Source organism: Leptonychotes weddellii, chromosome 4 (assembly GCF_054177405.1).
Source record: "Leptonychotes weddellii isolate Sample4059 chromosome 4, ASM5417740v2, whole genome shotgun sequence".
NCBI lineage: Eukaryota > Metazoa > Chordata > Mammalia > Carnivora > Phocidae > Leptonychotes > Leptonychotes weddellii.
This window is the reverse complement of record NC_138372.1, coordinates 39,577,673-39,599,981: the sequence shown is the minus strand read 5'-3', so window position 1 is coordinate 39,599,981 and position 22,309 is coordinate 39,577,673. Positions and strand designations below refer to the sequence as shown.

At 44.2% G+C, this 22,309-nt stretch overlaps 1 protein-coding gene across 2 annotated transcripts in view; it reads right to left on the bottom strand.

The window, feature by feature from the left end:
* Window positions 1–22,309, bottom strand: part of DIO1 (iodothyronine deiodinase 1) — a 35,761-nt gene that overhangs the window by 6,131 nt on the left and 7,321 nt on the right. The window contains exons 2-3 of one of the 2 annotated variants that reach the window (XM_006737665.3): window positions 9,080–9,347; window positions 1,898–2,041 (exon numbers count right to left, since the gene is read on the bottom strand). In XM_006737665.3, the coding sequence (XP_006737728.3) occupies window positions 1,898–2,041; window positions 9,080–9,347 (412 nt within the window). Of the gene's footprint in view, window positions 1–1,897; window positions 2,042–9,079; window positions 10,153–22,309 lie in introns of those variants that run through there. The other variant, XM_031032794.2, reaches the window with a different exon arrangement.

Here is a 22,309-nt window from a genome sequence, read left to right as displayed (position 1 = left end):
AGTTTACAGCTCGTTCCTTTGGAGATTAGAGCTGGATCTCGTGACTCCAAGTGCAGACCCTGGGCCGGCAGGCTTAGCATCACCTGGGGAGCCGCCCTGCTGAGCCCCGGCCTGCTGAGGCCCCCCCCAGGTCATTTAAGCACACGTTAGAGTTGGAGAAGGGCTGGCCGCTGCGACGACATCCAGGCATGGTCTCTTCTCGGCCCTGATGACCACAGACCCCTGAAGGTGCCCACATTCTTTCTGTAACTCATGGCTGCTATTCTCCCAAAGGGGCGTCTGCCCCAGAGATGGGCTGTGCTCGCATCTGCGCTGTTACCTGTGCTATTTTTGATTGTATTGTGGAAAAATGTTAAAGTACATGAAAGTAGAGAGCACAGTATCATGCACCTCTGTGTAGCTAGGACGCTAAGCTAATATTTCAGGTGGCTCCCAGAGTCTTCATGAGGACAGAAGCTGCCAGTTAAGTGAACACTGTATTAAGTTGAAAGAAGGTCTCAAACCTTTGGGTGCAATAAATCAGGACGCAATGGGCCTGGGGTGGGGCCCTGGAATATGCGTTTTTAACAAGCCACCCAGGTGGCTCTGACGTCAGGGATCCAGGGAGCATATACTGGACCAACTTTGCTGATAGTGAATAGCAGCCTACACTTAACAACACACGGATAAACCGGCAAGGCTAATATAATACTGGCCTAAACCCACTCATCCAACTTTTGCTGAGCTCTGATTCTGGGACACGGGCTCTGCCAGGTGCTGGGAGACAGACGAACCTTGTGGGAGATGGGCAAGTAAGTGACACTTGTCTCACTCGGCCACACGTGACTTCCTGCCTTCTTCAGTCTTTGGGTTTGAGAGTTGGGCCACTCTCATGGATTCAATCCCCTTGAAAATTGGGGAGAGAGGGGTGTGTCTGACCATTTTGTAAAGTTCAAGGGGCTTAGACCACAAGCTGTAGGAGTTTCAGGGAGAGCTCTCCCGAATAGAGCTGTCCCGCAAAGGAACAAGATTTCCCGCGAAGTAATTAAAATGTGTGACCGCCTGTCAGGGGTGAAGAAAGAATGCCTGCCTCCCCCACCCCATGAAAGCTAGTCTGGGGCAGGGGATCTCCAAGTGTAGTCCCCAGACCAGCAGCTTCAGCATCACCCAGAGCTTGTCAGAAATGTGAATTCTCAGGCCCCATTCCAGATCTAACTGATGAACTCTGGGGTGGGGGTGGGGGGTCCAGCAGTCTGTTTTAACAAGCCTTCCAGGTACTTCTGATGCTCATTAAAGCTTGGGAACCATCGACTGAGATGAACCACAGTGTGACCTTTGAGCTTGGAGAGTCTTAGGAGGGATCTCACATGTAGTTACAGAGCGGTCATTTCACTTGTGACGTTTCAGGTCTAAATTCCTCCTATTAGCTTCTCTCCCTTGATTTCCCTATTTATCCATTCAAAATGTTGGGTGCTTGGCCAGCTGGACCTGTCCCTCCAGGTTTTTTTTTCCCCCCAAGATTTTTATTTATTTGAGAGAGAGAAGGAGCAAGGGGAGGGAGGCAGAGGGAGAAGCGGACTTCCCGCTGAGCAGGGAGCCCTATGATGACATGGGGCTCGATCCCAGGATCCTGAGATCATGACCTGAGCCAACGTCAGACGCTTAACCGACTGAGCCACCCAGGTGCCCCCTCCGGGTGTTTTGCTCTGTGTGCCAGGTTGAAAGCACAGACTGTAGAGTTAGCAAGTGGTGGGTAAAGGCAGCAGGGGCTGAAAGATGGCAGGTACTCACTCAGTGAATAGCGGCTCTTTCCCTCATTCCTCTTCCTCCCTCCTCCCCAACCTTGAGCTGGGGCTTGGGGGAAGCAAGGGAGGAAGGAGAAGGTAGGAAGAGGCAGGGGCAGGAAGTCTCTCTGTACCTGATGCGTGTGCTTCTTCGATGTAAATGATGAGGAAGTCTGCTGTGGAGCAAAAGTCTTCAGTAAGTCTCTTGAATTGGTCAAATTTGAAAAGAAATGAAGGTCAGGTACAACTTCCAAAATTCAGCACCAGTGGCCTGTTGCCTGAAACAGGAATGGAATCATCAACGACCAATCCTCTACGCACAGCATTGAGTTGTCAGCACCATTTTGCTCCAGATGCTCTCACTTCTATTACTTTTATTTTCCCTCAAAGATGGAGCCAGGCCATGGAGGGGGGGCAGGCAGGGCTGAAGCCTACAGAGCATGACTTAGCAGAGGCTGGAGCCAGTTTGCTCCTCTCCACAAGGAGGGGATTTTATCGGGGTGGGTGGGGGGTGCTCAGTGGACCACCTGCTACCACTAAGTGGTAATTAAAATGGGAGTCCCTCTGAGGCAATTTATAAGGCAGGCACAGATCTGTCTTCTCATGTGATGAGATTAGTATACTGCAAGGTAGGCAGTTTTTCTCCTTGTTTACAGGCTTGCTCCGGGTCACACAACAGGTCAAGGGTGGAGTTAAAATTAATACCCTGACTTCTAGACTCTCAATTTGGAGCTCTTCTCATTCAAAGCACCTGTTTCCTCATTCACAAATGGATATAATAATACTACTTACCTTATAGGATTGTTTTGAGGATTACAGGTAGTACAGATAAGGGCTTAAAAAGGTGCTTGGCCCGTAGTAGATCCTCAATGAATGTAAGCTGCTGTCAGCAGCTATCTCATCCCTGAGCTAGGAAGTGGGACAGGCAGTGAAGGGGATGCCACAAAGGGGAGTGAAGGGTAGGGGCAAGACCGGCTACATAATTTGCTGGCTCAGTGCAAACTGAAAATGCTGGGCCCCTTGTTCACAAAGTCAGGGGGAAGTGCCACTAAATATATGAAAATAAAAAGATTTGCTTCTGTGGTCTCTCTCTTGCACTCACATTTTCTAGGTACTATTTAATGTCTCACTCTCATGGACATAGGGATATTCATAGGGCAAATGCGGCCCCTCACAGTCACCCAGGAACCCCAAAACTCAGTGTGTACGTGCCTGCGTGACTGTGGCCACCAGCTACCAGCTTTCCTCTACTTCCAGCCAGCAGACCAACACACGATGCCCCAGAGAGGGCATGGTGAGAAACAGCTAGACATTTACCCTCCCACCATGCCCACCACCCACCCCACAGGGTTTCACAACCGCCATTCAGAGATGCTAGGCTCCTTGGTGGGGGTGGGGAGACAGGCAAGAGGCTTCTCCCACCACTTTGCCCCAGTCATCTGACACTGCCCCCTGGCGCTGTCAGGCCAGGATGGGGACAGCCGCCCCCAGGCCCTGCCACGAGATGCGGCAGGAGGCACACACCTGACCCCAGCCTCTCTGTGCCTGTGTCCAGGCCCTCTCTGGGGTCAGAAGGTGGTGGCAGTCACTGGGGAGGAGTGGGAAGGAGGTTGGACGAGCCCTGAGTCTGAGGGTAGAAGAGTGAGTCGTGGAGGACATGTCCCAGGGAGCAAGAAGGCTGTGGGAGGCCAGGTCCTGCACAAGCCAAGGCTCCAAGTCCCTTGGCAGGTTCCACTATCCCATCAGGCTTCCCTTATAAAATGCAAATGCCAAGATAAAATGATTAAGGATTTCAAGACAGCTAATGCAGAACATTAAACTCCAAGCACAGGGCCTTTCCCTGTGTGATTCACTGGTCCCACACCCATGAAAAACCAGCCCTGGGTGGGAGCCTTCTGCAACGTCCCCACCTTTGACGGGGAGTGGCCTTCGGGAGCTGCCAGCGCCCGGGGGCTTCCCTGTGGCCGGAGTGGACATGGTTGAGGCCTCACCTCACATCTGGTAGCACAGAAGGTCGTGCCCTGTGACGTGGCCCGTTTTATCCCCCAGGCTACTTGTCACCCCTCGAGGGAAGAGCCTGTTCCTCATTCGCCCTCATGTCCCCCAGCACACTCACATTCCACCTACAAGCATTTACGCAGCACTTAACAGTGTGCGAGGCTTGCTGCCACACACTGCGGGGTGGGGGCGGGTGCTCAGCAGAGAACAAGGCCAGCCGGGCTCTTCCCACATGCAATTTGAGGTCTGTTCCAGGGCAAAAAACAAGTAAACACATAAATGTGGTAATTTCAACTTGTGTTAAGTGTTACGAAAGAGCCTATAAAGGAGTGACCTACTTTAGACAGGTGGGTCAGGAAAGGTCTCTGAGGCCATGCCGTTTAACCTGAGAAATGAAGGATAGCAAAGAGCCAGCCATGGGCAAAGGGAGGAGGAGGGCATTCTCCAGACAAAAGGACTCTAACCTGTACAAAGACCCTGAGGCAGGACGAGCTTGGCGTGTTCAAGGACCTGCAAGGCCACTACGACCAGAGCCAGGCCTGGGGAGGGGGTGCGGGGTGGGGGAGGGGGGGTCGGGAGAGGTAGGACTGGAGAGGCAGGTATGGGCCAGGGGAGGCAGGCTCTCCTATGCCTTGGTGAAAAATCTAGATTTTATTCTAGATACAATGGGACATCATGGAGATATAAAGCAAGGATGGTGGATATTTGTTGCAATTTTGGCTGCCCAGTTCCTAACCATCCTCCCTAGTTGGAATTCCCTATTTTGTATGCTATTAATGGGAGAGTACGCCTCTATGGAGGAAGAGGGGCCAGGTCTGTTCTTTGTCCCGAGCAGCCAAGGCATAAGCAGTGGCCCAGTCTGGGCTGATTGGACCACCCCATAGAGATCCTGGAGTCACTGAGACAGCAGAATTCATCCATGGTCCAGGGGCAGCGCTCCTGTCAGGGATGGTGGGGTCCTGGGGGGGAGGGGGTCAGTTCCCAAGGCAACCACAGTGACAGCAGCATCCAGGCCTGACTTTTAAGGCTAAAAGACAGTCCAGGCCCAGTGCTCCAGCTGTGGTTGATCCTGGGGATCTTGCAACACATTCTTAGTGCATTCTTTTGTATATGTGCGTGTGTGACTAAGAAAACCAGAGTGCGTTTCTGTGGCTTGCAAGCCAGAACCAACTCGTATGATAGAGGTATATAATGAAACATGGTCAGATTTACACCTGAAGATCACACTACGGAGAAAGGCCTGAGGATGGGAACAGAAGTGGGGAGGATCCAGCCAGGGGTCCTCAGAGCAATGCACGTGAGAGAGAATGGGAGCCCGGGTAGGTGAAAGAGGAAACTGACAGGACTTGCTGATGCTGTATTTCCTTAGTTATACCCTCACCTCATTGTGCAATAGGTTTGAAGCAGCCTATACATATAGTCAAAAAAATTTTTTTAATGAAAAAAAAATCATGCCCTCTGGGAGGCACAGAACAGGAGGGAAAGATGGAAAACAAATAAAGTGGTCTTGAGGTCCCATGCATTCATCATAACTGAACTTATATTTGACTGAGTTTCCTGGTGGCCAAGTAAAGAGAGAAACAATTGACTATAATAGAGTCTTCATTTTTCAGTACATGAGAACGCTGGCCAGGAGATAAAAAGCTCTCCTTGTCCTTGGCTCACAGATTAATCTCTTAGGAGGCACTAGGGGGCACTGAGTGGGCCTCAGTCCCTGTTGGATGATTACACTACTCCTCGCCCATGTGACAAGGCTGCCCAGGCCTCCTCAGGGTAGGCTCAGAGGCAAGTCAAGGCCAAGTGCCCAGCCACTGGCCTCCAATGACCCCAGAGAGTCACGCTTTAGATAAGAACCCCAAAGACTTAACGTCAGGACCAGTGCTAAATATTAGCTATCTGGAATTTTGCTTTTAATTGAAAAAAAAAATCAACACTCACTGATTAGGAAACTGGAAAAGACAGAGCCATGTGTTTAATTATTTATAGTGTGGTTGGGTGCAGTGATCAGTATGGAGGGCAAAGTTTAAACTTAGTTCCCCGCTTTCCTGATAGCAGAGAGGAAGGATGGGTGCAAGGGGTTGACGGGACAGAGGACTGGCACTCTGCCTGTGTGCACAAGCCACGGGGCAGAGAACACCATTTCAGACATCGGGCTAGTGCTGTCAAGTCCATCTTGTCTGTAGAAATGGGGAGAGAGCTCTGTAGTAGCTGGACTTGAACCCCCCATCATGACCTCCAGGCCAGTAAATTCAGGCCTGTGCCAGGCTCTCTCAGCAGAGAAAGCCCATTTATCATTGCTAGATGACACCTCCTGGGTACACTTGGGGAGATTTTAGAAGATCATAAACAGGGACTGAAATAAATCCAGTTTCCTATTAACTCCCAAGTACCTAGAAAATAAATGATCCAGACTTGCCTTCTACCACAACATACCAGTTAAACACCAGTGTTTTGCTCTGCGTGTGTGTCTGGGAGTGTGTGTATGTCATGTGTGTTCACATGTGTGAACACGCAGAGGATAGAAGGTGGCTGGGAATTCCACTGAGCCTCTGTTGTCTTATCCAGTAACAAGAAGTCCACTAGCTGAGAGTCAGAAGCCACAAGTTCTAGTTCAGGCTCTACAAGAACTCGCCATACGACTGACTCTGAGCAAGTAATTTACCTCTCTGGGCCTCTGCATGTGAAAAACGAAAGAACTGCATTAGATTATCCATAGAGTCTTCTAGACCTTCTAGACCTTCTGGTCTGTGGCTGTAAAATCAGATTTATACTCAAAGCATACGTCAGAGCTTTTTAGTGGCTGATGGGTTTCCAAAGCAGTTAGAGGATCTCTTTCTATTAAGCAGAACTGATCATTGTTAACACCCTACTTGAAAATCCTTCTAGAATTCACCAATACCCTCAGGATGAAGTCTACCCTCTTCAGTAAGACACAGAAGATCCCTTAAACGCCGGTCTCTGATGACGTGTCCAGCCTCATTCTTCACCAGCTTCATGCCCCCCCCCAGCCCCAATTCTGCCAAAACTCACCCACGCTCCTCCACATCTCAGCCCTCTGTGTTTCCTCTCCTCTGTCCTGCTCTGCTCCCCGCTCCCCTCTTTCCCACCCATCCCAAGGCTTCACTGTCCCTAGACAATCAGCTCACCATCCTCTTCTCCAAGAAGCCTTCCTCTGACCGCCTCCCTACCCCATCCCACTTCTTCCAGAACCCTCTGGTTCCCTCTCTCACTACACCATCTCCCCCTCCAGGCTATGAGATTTTCCGGGGCAGAGACCAGTCATGTTGATGTCTGTACCGCCAGTATCTATTATTTCAGGACCATTCAGTACCATTATTTCTGGGTCAATAAGCCAAAAGCCAACTCTGTTTTACAGGTAGAATTTTGTCTCTTGGTCTCCCTCTCTTTCTATTCTTCAGTCTGAGGAGCAATAGCAGGGAGCAGAGACAAATAGCACAGTCTTTAAAACGTAAACCGGTCCACTAAAAGTGAACAGTTAAGAGAAGCAAGTACATTCTGTGAACTGCCCTGAGGCAAGTTGGCTTTCATGGAACTGGTCACTAGATCGGTATTTGGCAAGCTGGCCTGGTTCTAGCACAGTGCTTGGCACATAGTAGACGCTCAATAAAAGTTAGCGGTTATTCTCATTGCTCTTGTTATCATGGTCACTTAGTGGATGTTGAATAAAAGGAGGCCATTTGTGTCCTGCAGTTGTAAAGTCATGAGCAGAAAACTCTTGCCCTTCCCTCTGCTTGAAACACTTTTCCCTTCCCAAGCTACAAAAATCTTTCTCATTTTTCAAGGCCTCATTCCAAAACCACCTCCTCCAGGAAACCTTCCAAGCCCTGCAGGCAGACTTCATACCTTTACGGCCTCCCCTGTCTCACAGAACTGTGAGCATTTGTTTATGACATCTGTTTGTTCGATGAAACCCTAAACTCCTCGAGTGAAGGAGCAAGCTCTTACCTAACTCTGAGTTCCTGGCATCTAGCTGGGAGCCGGGCACAGAGGAGGTGCTCAGGAATGTTTGCTGAGGTGCACTGGAAAGAACGAGATGAGGAAGTCCAATTCTGGGTCTGACTTGGTCACTCACTGGCTCTGTTCTCTGCCTCTCAGTGTTCTCCATCTCCCTTCTAAAGTGAGAGGGTTGGATTAGGCCAACGTTTCCCAAAAGGTGTTCTTTGGAACCTGGGTGATGATGACGGGCATTTCCTCAGGTAGAGAGTTAGGGGTTGTGTGTTAGGAAAATCAGTCAGTGTTTTGTCAGTTTTTTCAAGTTTTGCTTGTTTTTAAGCTTCAAGGCTTCTCAGAGCTTTTTAAATACTCGTGTGCTCTCTGAATTTCCAAGAGGAGGGTATGGTGTACATGGTTTCCCAAGCTATTTCAACCAGGAAACTCAATGTGGTAAAGCGTATCTGTGGGATGTGGCTTCCAAAGAACATGCTTTGAAAAACACTAGATTAGCCAACTTGCCTCAGGGACCTTCTCTACTCTATCTGCTGGGTCTAGGTGCTGGGAATTCAGAGGTGAATCAGACACAGTTCTGTCACGAGGCTCCCCATCGGGCGGGAAGAAAACACTTGTGCTTGGCAGCCAGATGCTGGGTGGGAAGAATCAGAGTCTGAGGAGAGGGGCAGATGCAGAGCCATGAGCCCAGGAGAGAGAGCATGCGCCTAGCTGTAGGGATCTGAGACGGCCTCACGGAAGGGGGGCGGGAGAGCAGGCCTTGTGGATGAGGGGTTTTGGACTGTGGGTGATAGAGGGGAAGAGCCAACAACATCAGCAAGGTAGAGAAGGGAGAGCACAAGGGACGTGCCAGGCTCAAGAGTTCATCTGGAGGCTAGAGCTGAGGGGAAGCCTGTAGATGAGACCGGCAAGGGAGGCGGGAGTTGGCCCAGGGAGGACCTTGAGCACGAGGCTGGGCCTGGGCTTCATCCACGGGCTCCAGCTGCATAGAGCATGCAGGCCAGTGAGGGCAGCAGACATTAACCAAACACCCCCACATGTAACTACCTACCAGGTCAGGCGCGATAAAGAAAAGTTGAGGACGTTAAGCCTGAACGAGGGGCTAACTGAAGAGTGTGTAGAAGGAGCTGAAGGCCGGTATGGCTGGCTTGCAGGGTTAAGGACCTGGGAAGGTGGTGATGCTGCTCAGAAGAACAGAATCTAGAAGTCCCAGTTTCAGGAAGTAAGAAGAGGACAAGAAACCAAAAAAGGAGCAGCTAGAGTAGAAGAATTCAGGACTTTCCCACCCACCTCCCCACCCACCTCTGCACCCCCATTCCAAGCACATCTCAAGCTCGTAACCGTCTCCTGACCTTGCATGAAGTCCCAAATGTGGCACCTCTGTCCTGAGAGCCGGACCACAGGGCAGTTGGGGGCCAGGCCCCCGGGCTCAGTCCTGTCCTCTAGTCGCTGCCATCGGACCTTCAGGACAAACCAGAAATACTGCATGCTGTAGAAGGTCGGGGCCCAGTTGTCATAGGAAAAGTGGGGGTTCTTCTCGTTCATGGCCAAGATGTGTTGCTTGACTCTCTCGGGAAACAGTATCAGGAACACTTTGCCCACGGCCACCTGCACGGCCACCTGCAAGAGGACCCAGAGCCTCTTCAGCCACAGCCCTGGCCTGGGCAGCCCCATCTCGGCACAACCAGAGCCGGCTCTGAGGCTGGTGGGCAGAGAGGCTACAGCTAGGCGGTACTGGGCGGAGCTGAACAAAGGTGCAGGGTGGACGAAGCCAACCCGGGACAGCAGGAAGGTGCCAGGACAGAAGGTGTCTGCCTTCCTGTCAATGCAATGGAAAATTCCAAACCAAGTGCTCAAAGGTCTGTTGTAATTATTATCATTTCTGATCCTTTGCCTTAACCTTTGAGAGATCCTTGGGTTGGGAGACTGCAGATCTTAAATCTGCCCTCTGATAAATTTTTAAAAACAATTATGTAAAAAGATCACACTTAAAGGGACTCTGTGGTCCTTTAGAAAGGCTCTATTGCAAATAAGTTCTAATAGTAATGATTCTTTTAATAATGAAATTGTTCCTTTACGAATGAAAGATGTTTTTCCCACTCACAGCTTCTAGCTGGTGGTTGAGTGTTTCTGGAGGCATGGTCCGACCCAGAGGATTTGGGTCTGGAAGCTCCCCAAGCAGAGACAGAGCTGGGCCATCCCCAAGAAAATCTGGGCCTGAGACTCCCAGTAGTGTGTGTGCGCGTGTGTGTGTGTGTGTGATACCTACAACACTCTGCACTCAGCAGTGTGGCAGTCTAGTGTGGGGAAGAGACAAATAAACAGAAAGTTATCATTTAGTATATTAAGCACAGAAATAGAGGATGAGTCGGGGTCTGCTAGCATGGAGAAGGGCACTCAAATCTGTGTAGAGGGGTCAGAGGACTTCCCCCAGAGTGATACCTATGCTGAGACCAGAAAGGCAGAACAGCAAAGAGTCAGCCAGGCAAGTGGGGACAGCGGTCCTAGTGGAAGGAACCACATGTCCAGAAGCTTAGAAGCCAGAAAAAGCACGGGCCCCTGGAGAAATTAAAAGAAGATTAATAGAAGCTCAGAGCTGGAAAGTGTTTTAGAAAACATCTAAAATGTCTTTCCTTTCAAGCAGGGAAACTGAAGCCCAGAGAGGGGAAGTGGCTGAAGGCCAGTTCTGCAGTTAACTCATCTCTCAGGAATTAGTTCATGAAGCTTCAAGTTTACCCCTCCCTGATACATTTGCATACCTGTGTGTTAGGGCAGAGGGAAGGAACACATGAAAGCTGGCTGCCACAGTCATAAAGGTGTTAACCTTGGCCTCTAGCACACTAACTTTATTCAGAGAAGAAAAAAACAGCTCCAAAAGATGTTCTGTTTCTAAGGATCTCCCTGTAAATGCCAAGCTGTGCCCCCATGTACAGCACCTGCCTATTTAAGCAGTAATAACCCCTCATGTGTACATAGCATTTTGCCATACAAAGTATTTTTGTTGTTTGTTTGTTTGTTTTAAATAGACTGTATTTTTTCAAGCAGTTTTAGATTTACAGCCAAATTAAGCCAAAAGTACAGGGAGTCCCCAAATACCCCCCGTCTCCATACACGCACAGCCTCCCCTACTATCCATATTCCATCCGGGTGGTGCATGTGTTACAGCTGATGAGCCTGTGTTAACGAATCATTATCCCAGAGTCCATAGATGACATTAGACTTCACTCTTGGTATTGTACAATCTTTGGGTTTTGACAAATCTATAATGATAAGTATCTACCATTATGGTATCATAAAGAAATTTTTGAGGCACTAAAATCCTCTGTGCTCCTCCAATTCATCCCTACCTCTCCCCAAACCCCTGACACCATTAATCTTTTTAGTGTGTCCATAGTTTTACCTTTTCCAGAATGTCGTATAGTTGGAGTCATATAGAAGGGGGCTTTTCAGTTTGACATCTCTCACTTAGTAATATGCATTTAAGAGACCCCCATTTCTTTTCAGGACTTGATAACTCATTTTTGTTTTAGCATTGGATAATACTCCATTGTCTGGATGTACCACAGTTTATCTATTCACCTACAGAAGGACAATTTGGTTCCTTCCAAGTTTTGGCAATTATGAATAAAGCTGCTATTATAGACTGAATGTTTGTGTCCCCTCTCCCACCCCAAATCCATGTGTTGAAACCAAATCCCCAAAGTGATGGCATTTGGTTTTTCGTGACGCCTTGTGAGGTGATTAGGTAATTAGGATGGAACCCTAATGAATGGGTTAGAGCACCTTCACCCCTTCCTCCATGTGAGGACACAACAAAGTTCCTGTCTAGAACCAAGAAGTGAGCCCTCACTAGATATCAAATCCGCTGGTGCCTTGATCTGGTACTTCGTAGCCTCCCAAACTGTGAGAAATAAATTTCTGTTGTCTGTGATCCACCCAGTATGGTATTCTGTTATAGCAGCATGAATGAATTTAGACAGCTGCCATAAACAACTGTGTGCAAGTGTTTGTGTGGACATAAGTTTTCAACCCATTTGGGTAAATACCAAGGAGCACAATGGCTGGATCTTATGGTAAAAGTATGGTTAGTTTTGAAAGAAATTGCTAAACTGTCTTCTAAAGTGGATGCACCATTTTACATTCCCACCAGCAATGAATGAGAATTACTGTTGTTCCATGTCCTCACCAGCATTTGGTGTTTGTGTTCTGAATTTTGGCCTCTCTAACAGATATGTAATAGTATCTCACTCCTGTTTTAATTTGCAATTCCCTAATGACATATGATATTGAGCATCTTTTTATATACTTATTTGCCATCCATATATCTTCTTTGCTGAGGTGTCTGTTCCAATCTTTTGCTCATTTTAAAATCAGTTTGTTCATTTTTTTCTATTGTTAAGTTTTAAGACTTCTTTGTTTTAGATAATAGCCCTTCATCACCTATGCCTTTTGTGAATATTTTCTCCTAGTCTGTGGTTTGTCTTCTAGTCTCTTGACAATATCTTTTGCAGAGCTTTTTAATTTTAATGAAGTTCAGCCTATCAATTCTTCCTTTCACAGGTTTTGCCTTTGGTGTTGTATCTAAAAAGTCATTGCCAAGGGGCGCCTGGGTGGCTCAGTTGTTCGGCGTCTGCCTTTGGCTCAGGTCATGATCCCAGGGTCCTGGGATTGAGCCCCACATCGGGCTCCCTGCTCCACGGGAGGCCTGCTTCTCCCTCTTCCACTCCCCCTGCTTGTGTTCCCTCTCTCATTGTGTCTCTCTCTGTCAAATAAATAAATAAAATCTTAAAAAAATAAAAATAAAAAATAAAAAGTCATTGCCAAACCCAAAGTCATCTAGGTTTTCTCCTATGTTATATTGTAGGAGTTTTATAGTTTTGTGTTTTACACCTAGGTCTAAGTTTCATTTTGAATTAATTTCTGTGACATGTGTAAGGTTTGTGCCTAGGTTCATTTTTTTTTACATGTGGATGTCCAGTTGTTACAGCACCATTTTTTGAAGACTGTCTTTTCTCCTTCGTACTGTCTTTGTTCCTTTCTCAAAGATCAGTTGATTATATTTCTGTGGGCCTATTTCTGGGTACTGTTTTCTGTTCCATTGATTTATTTGTCTATTCTCCTGTCAATATCACACTGTCTTGATTACTGTATCTTTATAGTAAGTCTTGAAGTCAAGTAGTGTCAGTCCTCCAACTTTGTTCTTATTTTTCAATAGTGTGTTTGCTATTCTGGGTCTTTAGTCTCTCCATATAAACTTTGGAATCAGTTTGTTGATAGCCACAAAATAACTTGCTCAGATTTGCATTGGAATTGTGTTGAATCTATAGATTAAGTTGGGAAAAACCGATGTCTTGACAATATTGAGTCTTCCTGTTCATGAACATGGAATATCTCTCCATTTTTAAAAAGTTCTTCCTTTCCTTGCATAGATTTTTTACATATTTTGTTAGATTTATACCTAAGTATTTCATTTTGGGGTGTGCTAATGTAAATGGTATTATGACTTTAATCTCAGATTCTAATTGTTCATTGCTGTTATATAGAAAAGCAACTGGGGCGCCTGGGTGGCTAAGTTGTTAAGCGTCTGCCTTCAGCTCAGGTCATGATCCCAGGGTCCTGGGATCAAGCCCCGCATCAGGCTCCCTGCTTGGCGGGAAGCTTGCTTCTGCCTCTCCCATTCCCCCTTCCATATTTTAGTTATTGTGAATAATGCTGCTATGAACATGTGTGTACAAATACTTCTCTAAGATCCTAATTTCAATTCTTTTGGGTATATACCCAGAGGCGGATATGCTGAATCATATGGTAATTCCATTTTTTAATTTCTTTAGGAACTGTTTTCCATAGAGGCTTCATCATTTTACATTCCTACCACCAGTGCACAAGGGTTTCAATTTCTCCACATCCTTGGCAACACTAGTTATTTTCTGTTTTTTGTTTTGTTTTTAAAGTAGTCATCCCAATGGGTATGAGATGGTACACACATTAACATTTAAAAAATTTTTTTAAAGATTTTATTTATTTATTTGACAGAGAGAAAGATAGTGAGAGCAGGAACACAAGCAGGGGGAGTGGGAGAGGGAGAAGCAGGCTTCCCGCAGAGCAGGGAGCCCGATGTGGAGCTCTATCCCAGGACCCCGGGATCATGACCTGAGCTGAAGGCAGATGCTTAACAGCTGAGCCACCCAGGTGCCCCAACATTTAAAATTTTAATAGTTATATATTTATTTCAATTTGTATTACATATAAAAATCACACCAAGGGGCGCCTGGGTGGCTCAGTTGGTTAAGCGACTGCCTTCGGCTCAGGTCATGATCCCGGGGTCCTGGGATCGAGTCCCACATCAGGCTCCCTGCTCGGTGGGAGGCCTGCTTCTCCCTCTCCCACTCCCCCTGCTTGTGTTCCTGCTCTCGCTGTCTCTGTCTCTGTCAAATAAATAAATAAAATCTTTAAAAAAAAAATCACACCAAAACTATGATTTCATCGATATTATCACTTAGGATAAGACCAAAGTAGATAGTATAGTGATGAGCTATGTCTTCAGAAAAGAGTTCACATAGCAGACCTGAGACTACTATCCTTAAAAAGTCCTGCTTGTAAGGTTGGTCCTTTACTAGTGCCTGGGAACTTGGGATTTTAGAAGGGTTCTCACCACTGATAATTGTGGTTCTCTGTGCATAAACTGTTTATGAAAACAGTGTGAACACCTGATGCTGAACACCTGTTTTCCTTCTGGGAATCTCGAATTTAGGTATGTGCTAGCCAGAGGATGCCTATGTGACCAGCCTCCAATAAAAACCTTGGGAACTGAGTCTCTGATGAGCTTCCTTGGGAGACAATATTTCACACATGTTGTCACAACTTTGTTTTCTCTGGACTTTTGCCCCATGTGCCTTTGCTGATGTTGTTTTGTATTCTTTCACTGTGAAAGCATAGCTATGAGTATGACGATATGCTCAGTTCTCTGCGACCTCTTACAGATCACTGAACCCTGGGCTGGATCTGTGATACCCATGTTACACAGGCTGCCCATAAATATTTCAAACCTTCAGTACTTCTGTCATTTTCAGTGATACATTAACCATCACTTCAGAAGCCGACAATTGTTCATAATGTAAAGTAGGTATAAATATGTATCACTGAAACCTAGAAAGGGACTAAATATGTTTTGCCCTTCCTTTCCAATTGCAGATACGTGTTGGGAGTTGGGATTCTTGGTGCTATAATATTGAAACCAAAAGACAGAATCATTTTATTATTCTAGAAACTAATCCTTATCTTAAATGAAGAGACAATGAGCTTAGTATGTTTGTTACTGATTGATCATATGTTGTTCCATTATTCTCACTGAAAAACTTTTTAGATATGTATTTGTATAAATCAATTAATTATTACTTTTATGTTTTATTATTCATTTTCTTAATTTTTAATAACTTTGATTTTCCTTGTATTTATTATAGTTATATTCTAATAATGGCAAGAGATCATGGTTTTCCATTTCATGGAGTGATATGAAGTTTCTCTTTAAAATACATATATTTAAGTTTAAAAAGTGAGCTCACAAAACCATAGAAAGAAAGAAGGAAAAGGAGGATAGATGGCAAAATTGTGGTAAGTGAATGTGGGTTATGGTATGTGGGATTTCATTGTATTGTCCTTTATTTTCTGTACATGCTTGGAATTTTGAATAATAGAAAAAATAGTTGAGAAATTCATTTCTAGCAGTATGTCAGCTTTTTGCTCACAAAACAACTAAATTTTCCATGAAAAAACTATTTTAATGTGCTACTTTCATAGGAGATAAAGGAAAATCTCCAAACACCAACACATAAGTGTAAACACACATAAATACTATCATTGGGTGAAACCAAAATAGGGAACTGAGCAAAATGGTCTTGGGCAAATGCAAAAGTTAGAGCAGCACTGAGGGAAAACACCAATATCAGCTCTGTGATTATGCAAGGAAGTCCTGAACCGGCTATAGAATAGAGCAGCTGATTTGAGTTTTCTGCTTTAAGACAGAGACTCCTGGAAGGATATGAAAGTGGTCCCATATCAGCAGTGACTTCTGGCTTCTGGAAGAAGCAATAGTCATGCCTCTCTGAAAAGGTATCCCCTGCACCCTGGTGTCAACAATGACTGTGTACATTTGAAAAAAGAGCCAAATAGAACTTTTAGAAAAGACAAAATATTTAGACCTTGAGGATTTCCATAGATTAGGATGAAACTGATATGAGCTCACAAAGATTATCCTCATGAGTGGCACAAAGAAACAAAACACAAAGAAACAAACCACCATGAGTGAGGCAGCAGAAAAACAACATTTAAATCCTCAAGAATTCCAGAAATTGGAATTATCAAACACAGACTATTTAAATAACTATAACTATGTATTAAAGGTTTAATTCATTCACAGGAGCCAGGACAGTTTCTACCAGCAAGCTATTCAAGTATTTGCCTCACTGGATTAAAAAAAAAAAAAAAAAAAGGCTTTCATAGGTTATCCAAAATGATTTTTAAAGAACCAAACAGAACTTTTAGAAACTAAATACATACTTGTTGGATTAAAGACTCAAGAGGTAGTTTACATAGCAGATTAGGAACCCCTGAAGAAAGAATTAATAAGCTAGAATGATATATAAAGAAATTACTTAGGATGCCATACAAATCAAAGGATTTGAAAAACATGAAAAAAATGTTATTTGAAAACATGAAAGAGAAATTAAGCAATTCAGAGTAAGATTTTTTTTTAAAAGACTATTTGAGAGAGAGACAGTGTGTGTGGGCTTGTGAGTGCTGAGGGTAATTGTCTAGAGAAAAAGGGAGCTCTGAGCCACTAGCAGTCAACACATAAGTTGGGGAATGGATGTACCAGGTAGTAATGGAGATCTGGGTGGGCACCAACAGCATCCACCACAGCAGAGTCCTCGGAGCAATAATGGAAATCAGAAGGTAGGGGAATAATATCTTCAAAGTACTGAGGAAAAAAATAACTGGCAATTTAGAACTGTGTGCCCAGCCAGACCGTCTTTTAAGAATGGGGATGAAGGGGCGCCTGGGTGGCTCAGATGGTTAAGCGTCTGCCTTCAGCTCGGGTCATGATCCCAGCAACCTGGGATAGAGCCCCGCATCAGGCTCCCGGCTCAGCGGGGAGCCTGCTTTTCCCTCTCCCTCTGCCTCTCTCCCTGCTCATGCTCTCTCTCTCTGTATTTCTGTGTCTGAAATGAATAAATAAAATCTTTAAAAAAAAAAAAGAATGGGGACGAAAATCAAAAACTAATGATGTAATGTATGGTGATTAACATAACAATAAAAATTTAAAAAAAAGAATGGGGATGAAAGAAAGTATTCCTGAGTAAATAAAAACTGAGTTTACAATCACAGACTTCGTTAAAATGACTTCTAAAGTTTTCAGGAGGAAGGAAAATGCTCCCAGGAGGAATATCTAAAATGCCAGCAGGAATAGTGGCAATGAAACTGGTAAATATGTAGGTAAATCTAAATAAATATTGTCTAAATAGAAAAACAAGAATAGAAATAAAGTCTTGGGCACCATCTTCTCAAAAGTGATTGATGTAGAAGAAAATATTACAGTTCCTAAGAGGATGGAGATACGTGGAAACACCCCAGAAGCCAAAGTGGTTGATCAAACTGTCAAATTCACGTGAACACTGTGGTAACTTCCTGGGCAACAGAGGGGGAGCAGGTCTCGGTGAGGGTGTGGGACAGAGCAGACGACAGCTAAGACGAGAAGATGGTTGGGCACTGGGGGCTGGAGAGAGGGTGGACTACCATCTTTCTGTGTGTCCTTTGCTGTTCCTTACATTTCACTGGTAGACCATTTCACTCCCACTTACACACACACACACAAAGTAGTAGCCAGTCCATCACTACTGCCTGAACCTGACTAGAATGAGGCATGGTTAACTCAGTTTCTGGCAGGCTGGCCAGCCCTAAGTGATCTCACTTTTGCCATCTCTCTCCATACCTCCAAGGACGAGGTGGGTACAGCTAACGAGAACAGTGTTTTGACAATAAGCAGGGCCAGGACAGTGATAGAGAGTGTAACACAGCAGCTCTCTCCACTCTGGTAGCTCTCCATACCTTTCCCTCCCAATTCATCCCACAGAACACAGTTTTTTAGGCTTTTTTCTCAGGGATTTGTCACCAGGACAGAGACCAAAACCCCTAGGGGAGTAAGAGTTCATTCAGAAAAAGAAGACACCATCTTAAGAGTACAGCTACAGTAAAGGAAAACATTCAATTGAACAACTTGTATCAAAGCACACACCGGGCGGGGGGGTGGGGGGAGGGTCATCAGTTACTGCGACATGACCAAACCTGTCCGGATTCACGGACCCAGGAGGGAAACAAATAGAAGGGGGAAATATTTTGGTGAAATCCTGACTAAAAACCACTATAATTGAGAACTATGTAAGACCTTAGATTGAAAGGGAGATTTAAAAAAATACCTAGTCATATTATAGTGAAATTTAAGAACATCAGTCACAAAGAGAAATTTCTGTAAGTTTCCAGAGACAAAAAGCAGATGTCTCATGATATTAAAGGAGAACAAAGTCAGAGGGCCGATACTACCCAAACTCAAGACTTACTATACAGCTATAATAGTCAAGACAGTGTGGTATTGGTAAAAGAATAGACAAGTATCAATGGAACAGAATAGGGAGCCCAGAAATAGAACCACATAAATATAGTCAAGTGATCTTTGACACAGGAACAAAGGTAACACAAAGGAGAGAAGACAGTCTCTTCAACAATGGTGCTGGAACAACTGGACGTTCACGTGGGGAAAAAAATGAATTTAGACACTGACCTTATACCTTTCAGAGAGATTAATTCAAAGTAGTTCACAGACCTAATGTAAGACACAGAACTATGAAACTTCTAGAATATAACATAGCAGAAAACATAGATGACTTTGGGTTTGGTGATGACTTTTTAGATACAACACCAAAGGCAAAATCCATTAAAGAGAGAATTAAAAGGCTGGATTTATTAAAATAAAAAACTTCTGCTCTGTAAAAGACACTGTCAAGAGAAGGAGAAGATAAATGACAGACTGGGAGAAAATATTTTCAAAAGACACACCTAATAACAAACTGTTACCAAGATATACCAAGAACTCTTAAAACTGAACAATAAGAAAACAAATGACCCAATTAAGATATGGGCAAAAACCTTCACAGATACCTCATCAAAGAAGACATACAGATGACAAATAAGTATATAAAACGATGATCCATGGGGCACCTGGGTAGCTCAATCGGTTAGGCGTCCAACTCTTGGTTTCAGCTCACATCATGATCTCATGGTCATGAGATCGAGCCCCTGTGTTGGGCTCCCCGCTCAGTGCAGAGTCTTGCTTTAGATTCTCTCTCCCTCTCCCTCTGCCCCTCCTGCTAATGCTTTCTCTCTCTCTCTGAAATAAATAAATCTTTAAAACAACAACAATGAGATACCACGATACACCTATTAGAATGGCCAACATTCAGAACACTGACACCACCAAATACTGGTGAGGATGCAGAGCAACAGAAACTCTCATTCTTTGCTGGTGAGGATGCAAAATGGTACAGCCACTTTTGAAGACAGTGCAACAGTTTCTTTAAAAAACTAAACATATCCTTACCATACAATCCAGCAATCCCACTCCTTGATATCTACCCAGGAGTTGAAAACCTAACTCCACCCAAAAACCTGCACACAGATGTTTATAGCAGTTTTATTCACAACTGCCAAAACTTGGAAGCAACCAAGATGTCCTTCAATAGGTGAATGGATAAATAAACGGATACATCCAGACAATGGAATATTATTCAATGCTAAAAAGAAATGAGCCCTGGAAAGACATGGAGGAACCTTAAATATGTATTATTAAGTGAAAGAAGCCAATCTGAGAAGGCTACATGTTGTATGATTTGAACCATGTGACATTCTGGAAAAGTCAAAATTACGGAGATAGTGAAAAATATCAGGGGTTTCCAGGGGTTTGCGGTGGGGGAGGGTGGGATGAATAGGAGGAGCACAGAGGACCTGGGGGCATTGAAATTACTCTGGATGATATTATAATGGTGGATACATGCCATTACACATTTGTCCAAACCAATAGACTATACAACATTAAGAGTAAACCCTAATGTAAACCATGGACTTCAGATGATTATGATGTGTCAGTGTGGGTTCATCAACTGTAACAAATGGGGAATGTTGATAAAGGAGGAAGCTGTGCATGTGTAGGGGCAGGGGTACAGGAGAAATCTCTGTACTTTCAATTTTGCTGGGAACCTGAAACTTCTCTAAAAAATATAATGCAATGCAGTATAATACGGTACCATATAATACAACACAATACACAGGTCCCACCTAGAAAAACAGCAGATGTCTACAAAAGAATAAAATGATAAGAACCATTGGAGGCAAGAAGAAAATGGAATAATATTTTTCAAGTGTTTAAGGAAAAGAACTTCCTTGAAGGAAAGTGACTGAATTTCATGTTCTGTTAAATTAATATTTAAACACAGGGGTAAAATAAATCTGTGATATTATGAGGCATGTATAGCAATTAGAAGGTTTACCACACAGAGACCCATCTTGAAAATATTATTGTAGGAAGTTATTCAGCAAGAAGAGAAATGAATCCAGGAAAATGCCATGAGCTAAGGGAAATAAGGATGAGTAAAGTATGTTTGTAAAGTTTATCATTGTCTAAATAAGCAAGTATCAGAACAAACAATGTATATAATAACAATACAGAATTAAAATACTAGAGAATGTGCTAAGGTATTTTCTTGTTCAGTAGGATAGTATATGTATGATAAGAAGCATAATAAACTGATAGGAAAAAATAAAATGAGCTAGAAGCAACATCCAAAATAAAATAGATATATAATTTTGGGCAATTAGTGAGAAAAAAATTAACCTAGCTAATGGAAAATAGGAAAGGAGTATAAAGAAATAATTAATGTGAAAAAAAGATGATTGAAGTGTCTAAATATAGAAAATAATTGCATTTAATGTAAATGAGTTAGCAGCACTTCCGGAATGGAAGCATAAGGATCTCAGAAAATCCACTCCTTCATAAAGGCAATGAGAACACTGGCAAAAATTGTCAAAATCAACTTTGTTTCAGAATTCTTTAAATTAACCAAAGAAAAGCTTGCAATAATCTTCAAAGTGTCTGTTCAAGAAAAACAGCTGAATCTTAATAAGAACAGTGAGCTTTGTGATGCTTTAACTTGCTCTATTCCCATCCCCCTCTCCCAGCTCCCCTTGAAAAACAACAGCTTCGCAACCATGGTTTGCTGTGAAAAGTAGCAATCAAGTTGACGCCAGTGGCAGAATGGGTTTGGAGCTCTTCCAGAAAAGTCCCATCCCCAGAGAACTGCCCTTATTTGACTTGTCTAACGTCTTCCTTGGAAAGCTCCATTCTCAAGTCTTGGCTTTATTTGACCTGACTCAGAGCTTACTCTATAAAAACAGGGCATTTGTCGAAACAATCAGTGGCAACTCTTTTAACACTATGATTGCCCGAGGTAGTGATGCAAGTTTGGGGTAATAAGAGGCTGACCAAAAAAATTTAAAAAGGAAAAACTGAGGAATGAGATGTCCTTGTTGTGTGTGTGGGAAGCTCCAAAATATTCCTGGAAATCCAGAAGGCCACGTGCATGTGTGGGGCTGTAGGCATGCACAAGAAAGACCCAAGAAGGCCCTAATATCTATCTCTGGTTGACCTTGAGCCTCTGCACAAGCAGCAGGGGAAGGCCAAGATAGTGCTGTCCACTGTGTGGCTGAGTGTTGGAGCCAACATTGACAGAGAGCCCCTCAGCAAAGTCTGAGAGACTTACTCGTTCCAGGCAGTTTAGGAAACCTGTGTAATCATTAGCTAACTTTTACTCAAGCAACCAAGCAGAGACTTAATCACACACAACAAAGAATACAGATTTCACAGCATTAGTTCAGAAAAGTAACCATGTGATCCAGCAATTCTACTCCTAGGTATATACCCAAGAGAAATGAAAATATGTTCACAAAACTTGTACATGAATGTTTATAGCAGCGTTATCCATGATAGCCAAAAAGCAGAAACAACCTAAATTCCATTAACTGGGGGAAGGATAAACAAATTGTAGTATATCCACACAGTGGAATTTTTTTTTTAATTTTATTTTATTATGTTAATCACCATACATTACATCATTAGTTTTTGATGTAGTGTTCCATGATTCATTGTTTGTGTATATCACCCAGTGCTCCATGCAATATGTGCCCTCTTTAATAGCCATCACCAGGCTAACCCATCCCCCCATCCACCTCCCCTCTAGAACCCTCAGTTTGTTTCTCAGAGTCCATAGTCTCTCATGGTTCGTCTCCCCCTCCGATTTCCCCCCCTTCATTTTTCCCTTCCTACTATCTTCTTCTTCTTCTTCTTTTTTTTTTTTAACATATAATGTATTATTTGTTTCAGAGGTACAGGTCTGTGATTCATCAGTCTTACACAATTCACAGCGCTCACCATGGCACATACCCTCCCCAATGTCTATCACCCAGCCACCCCATCCCTT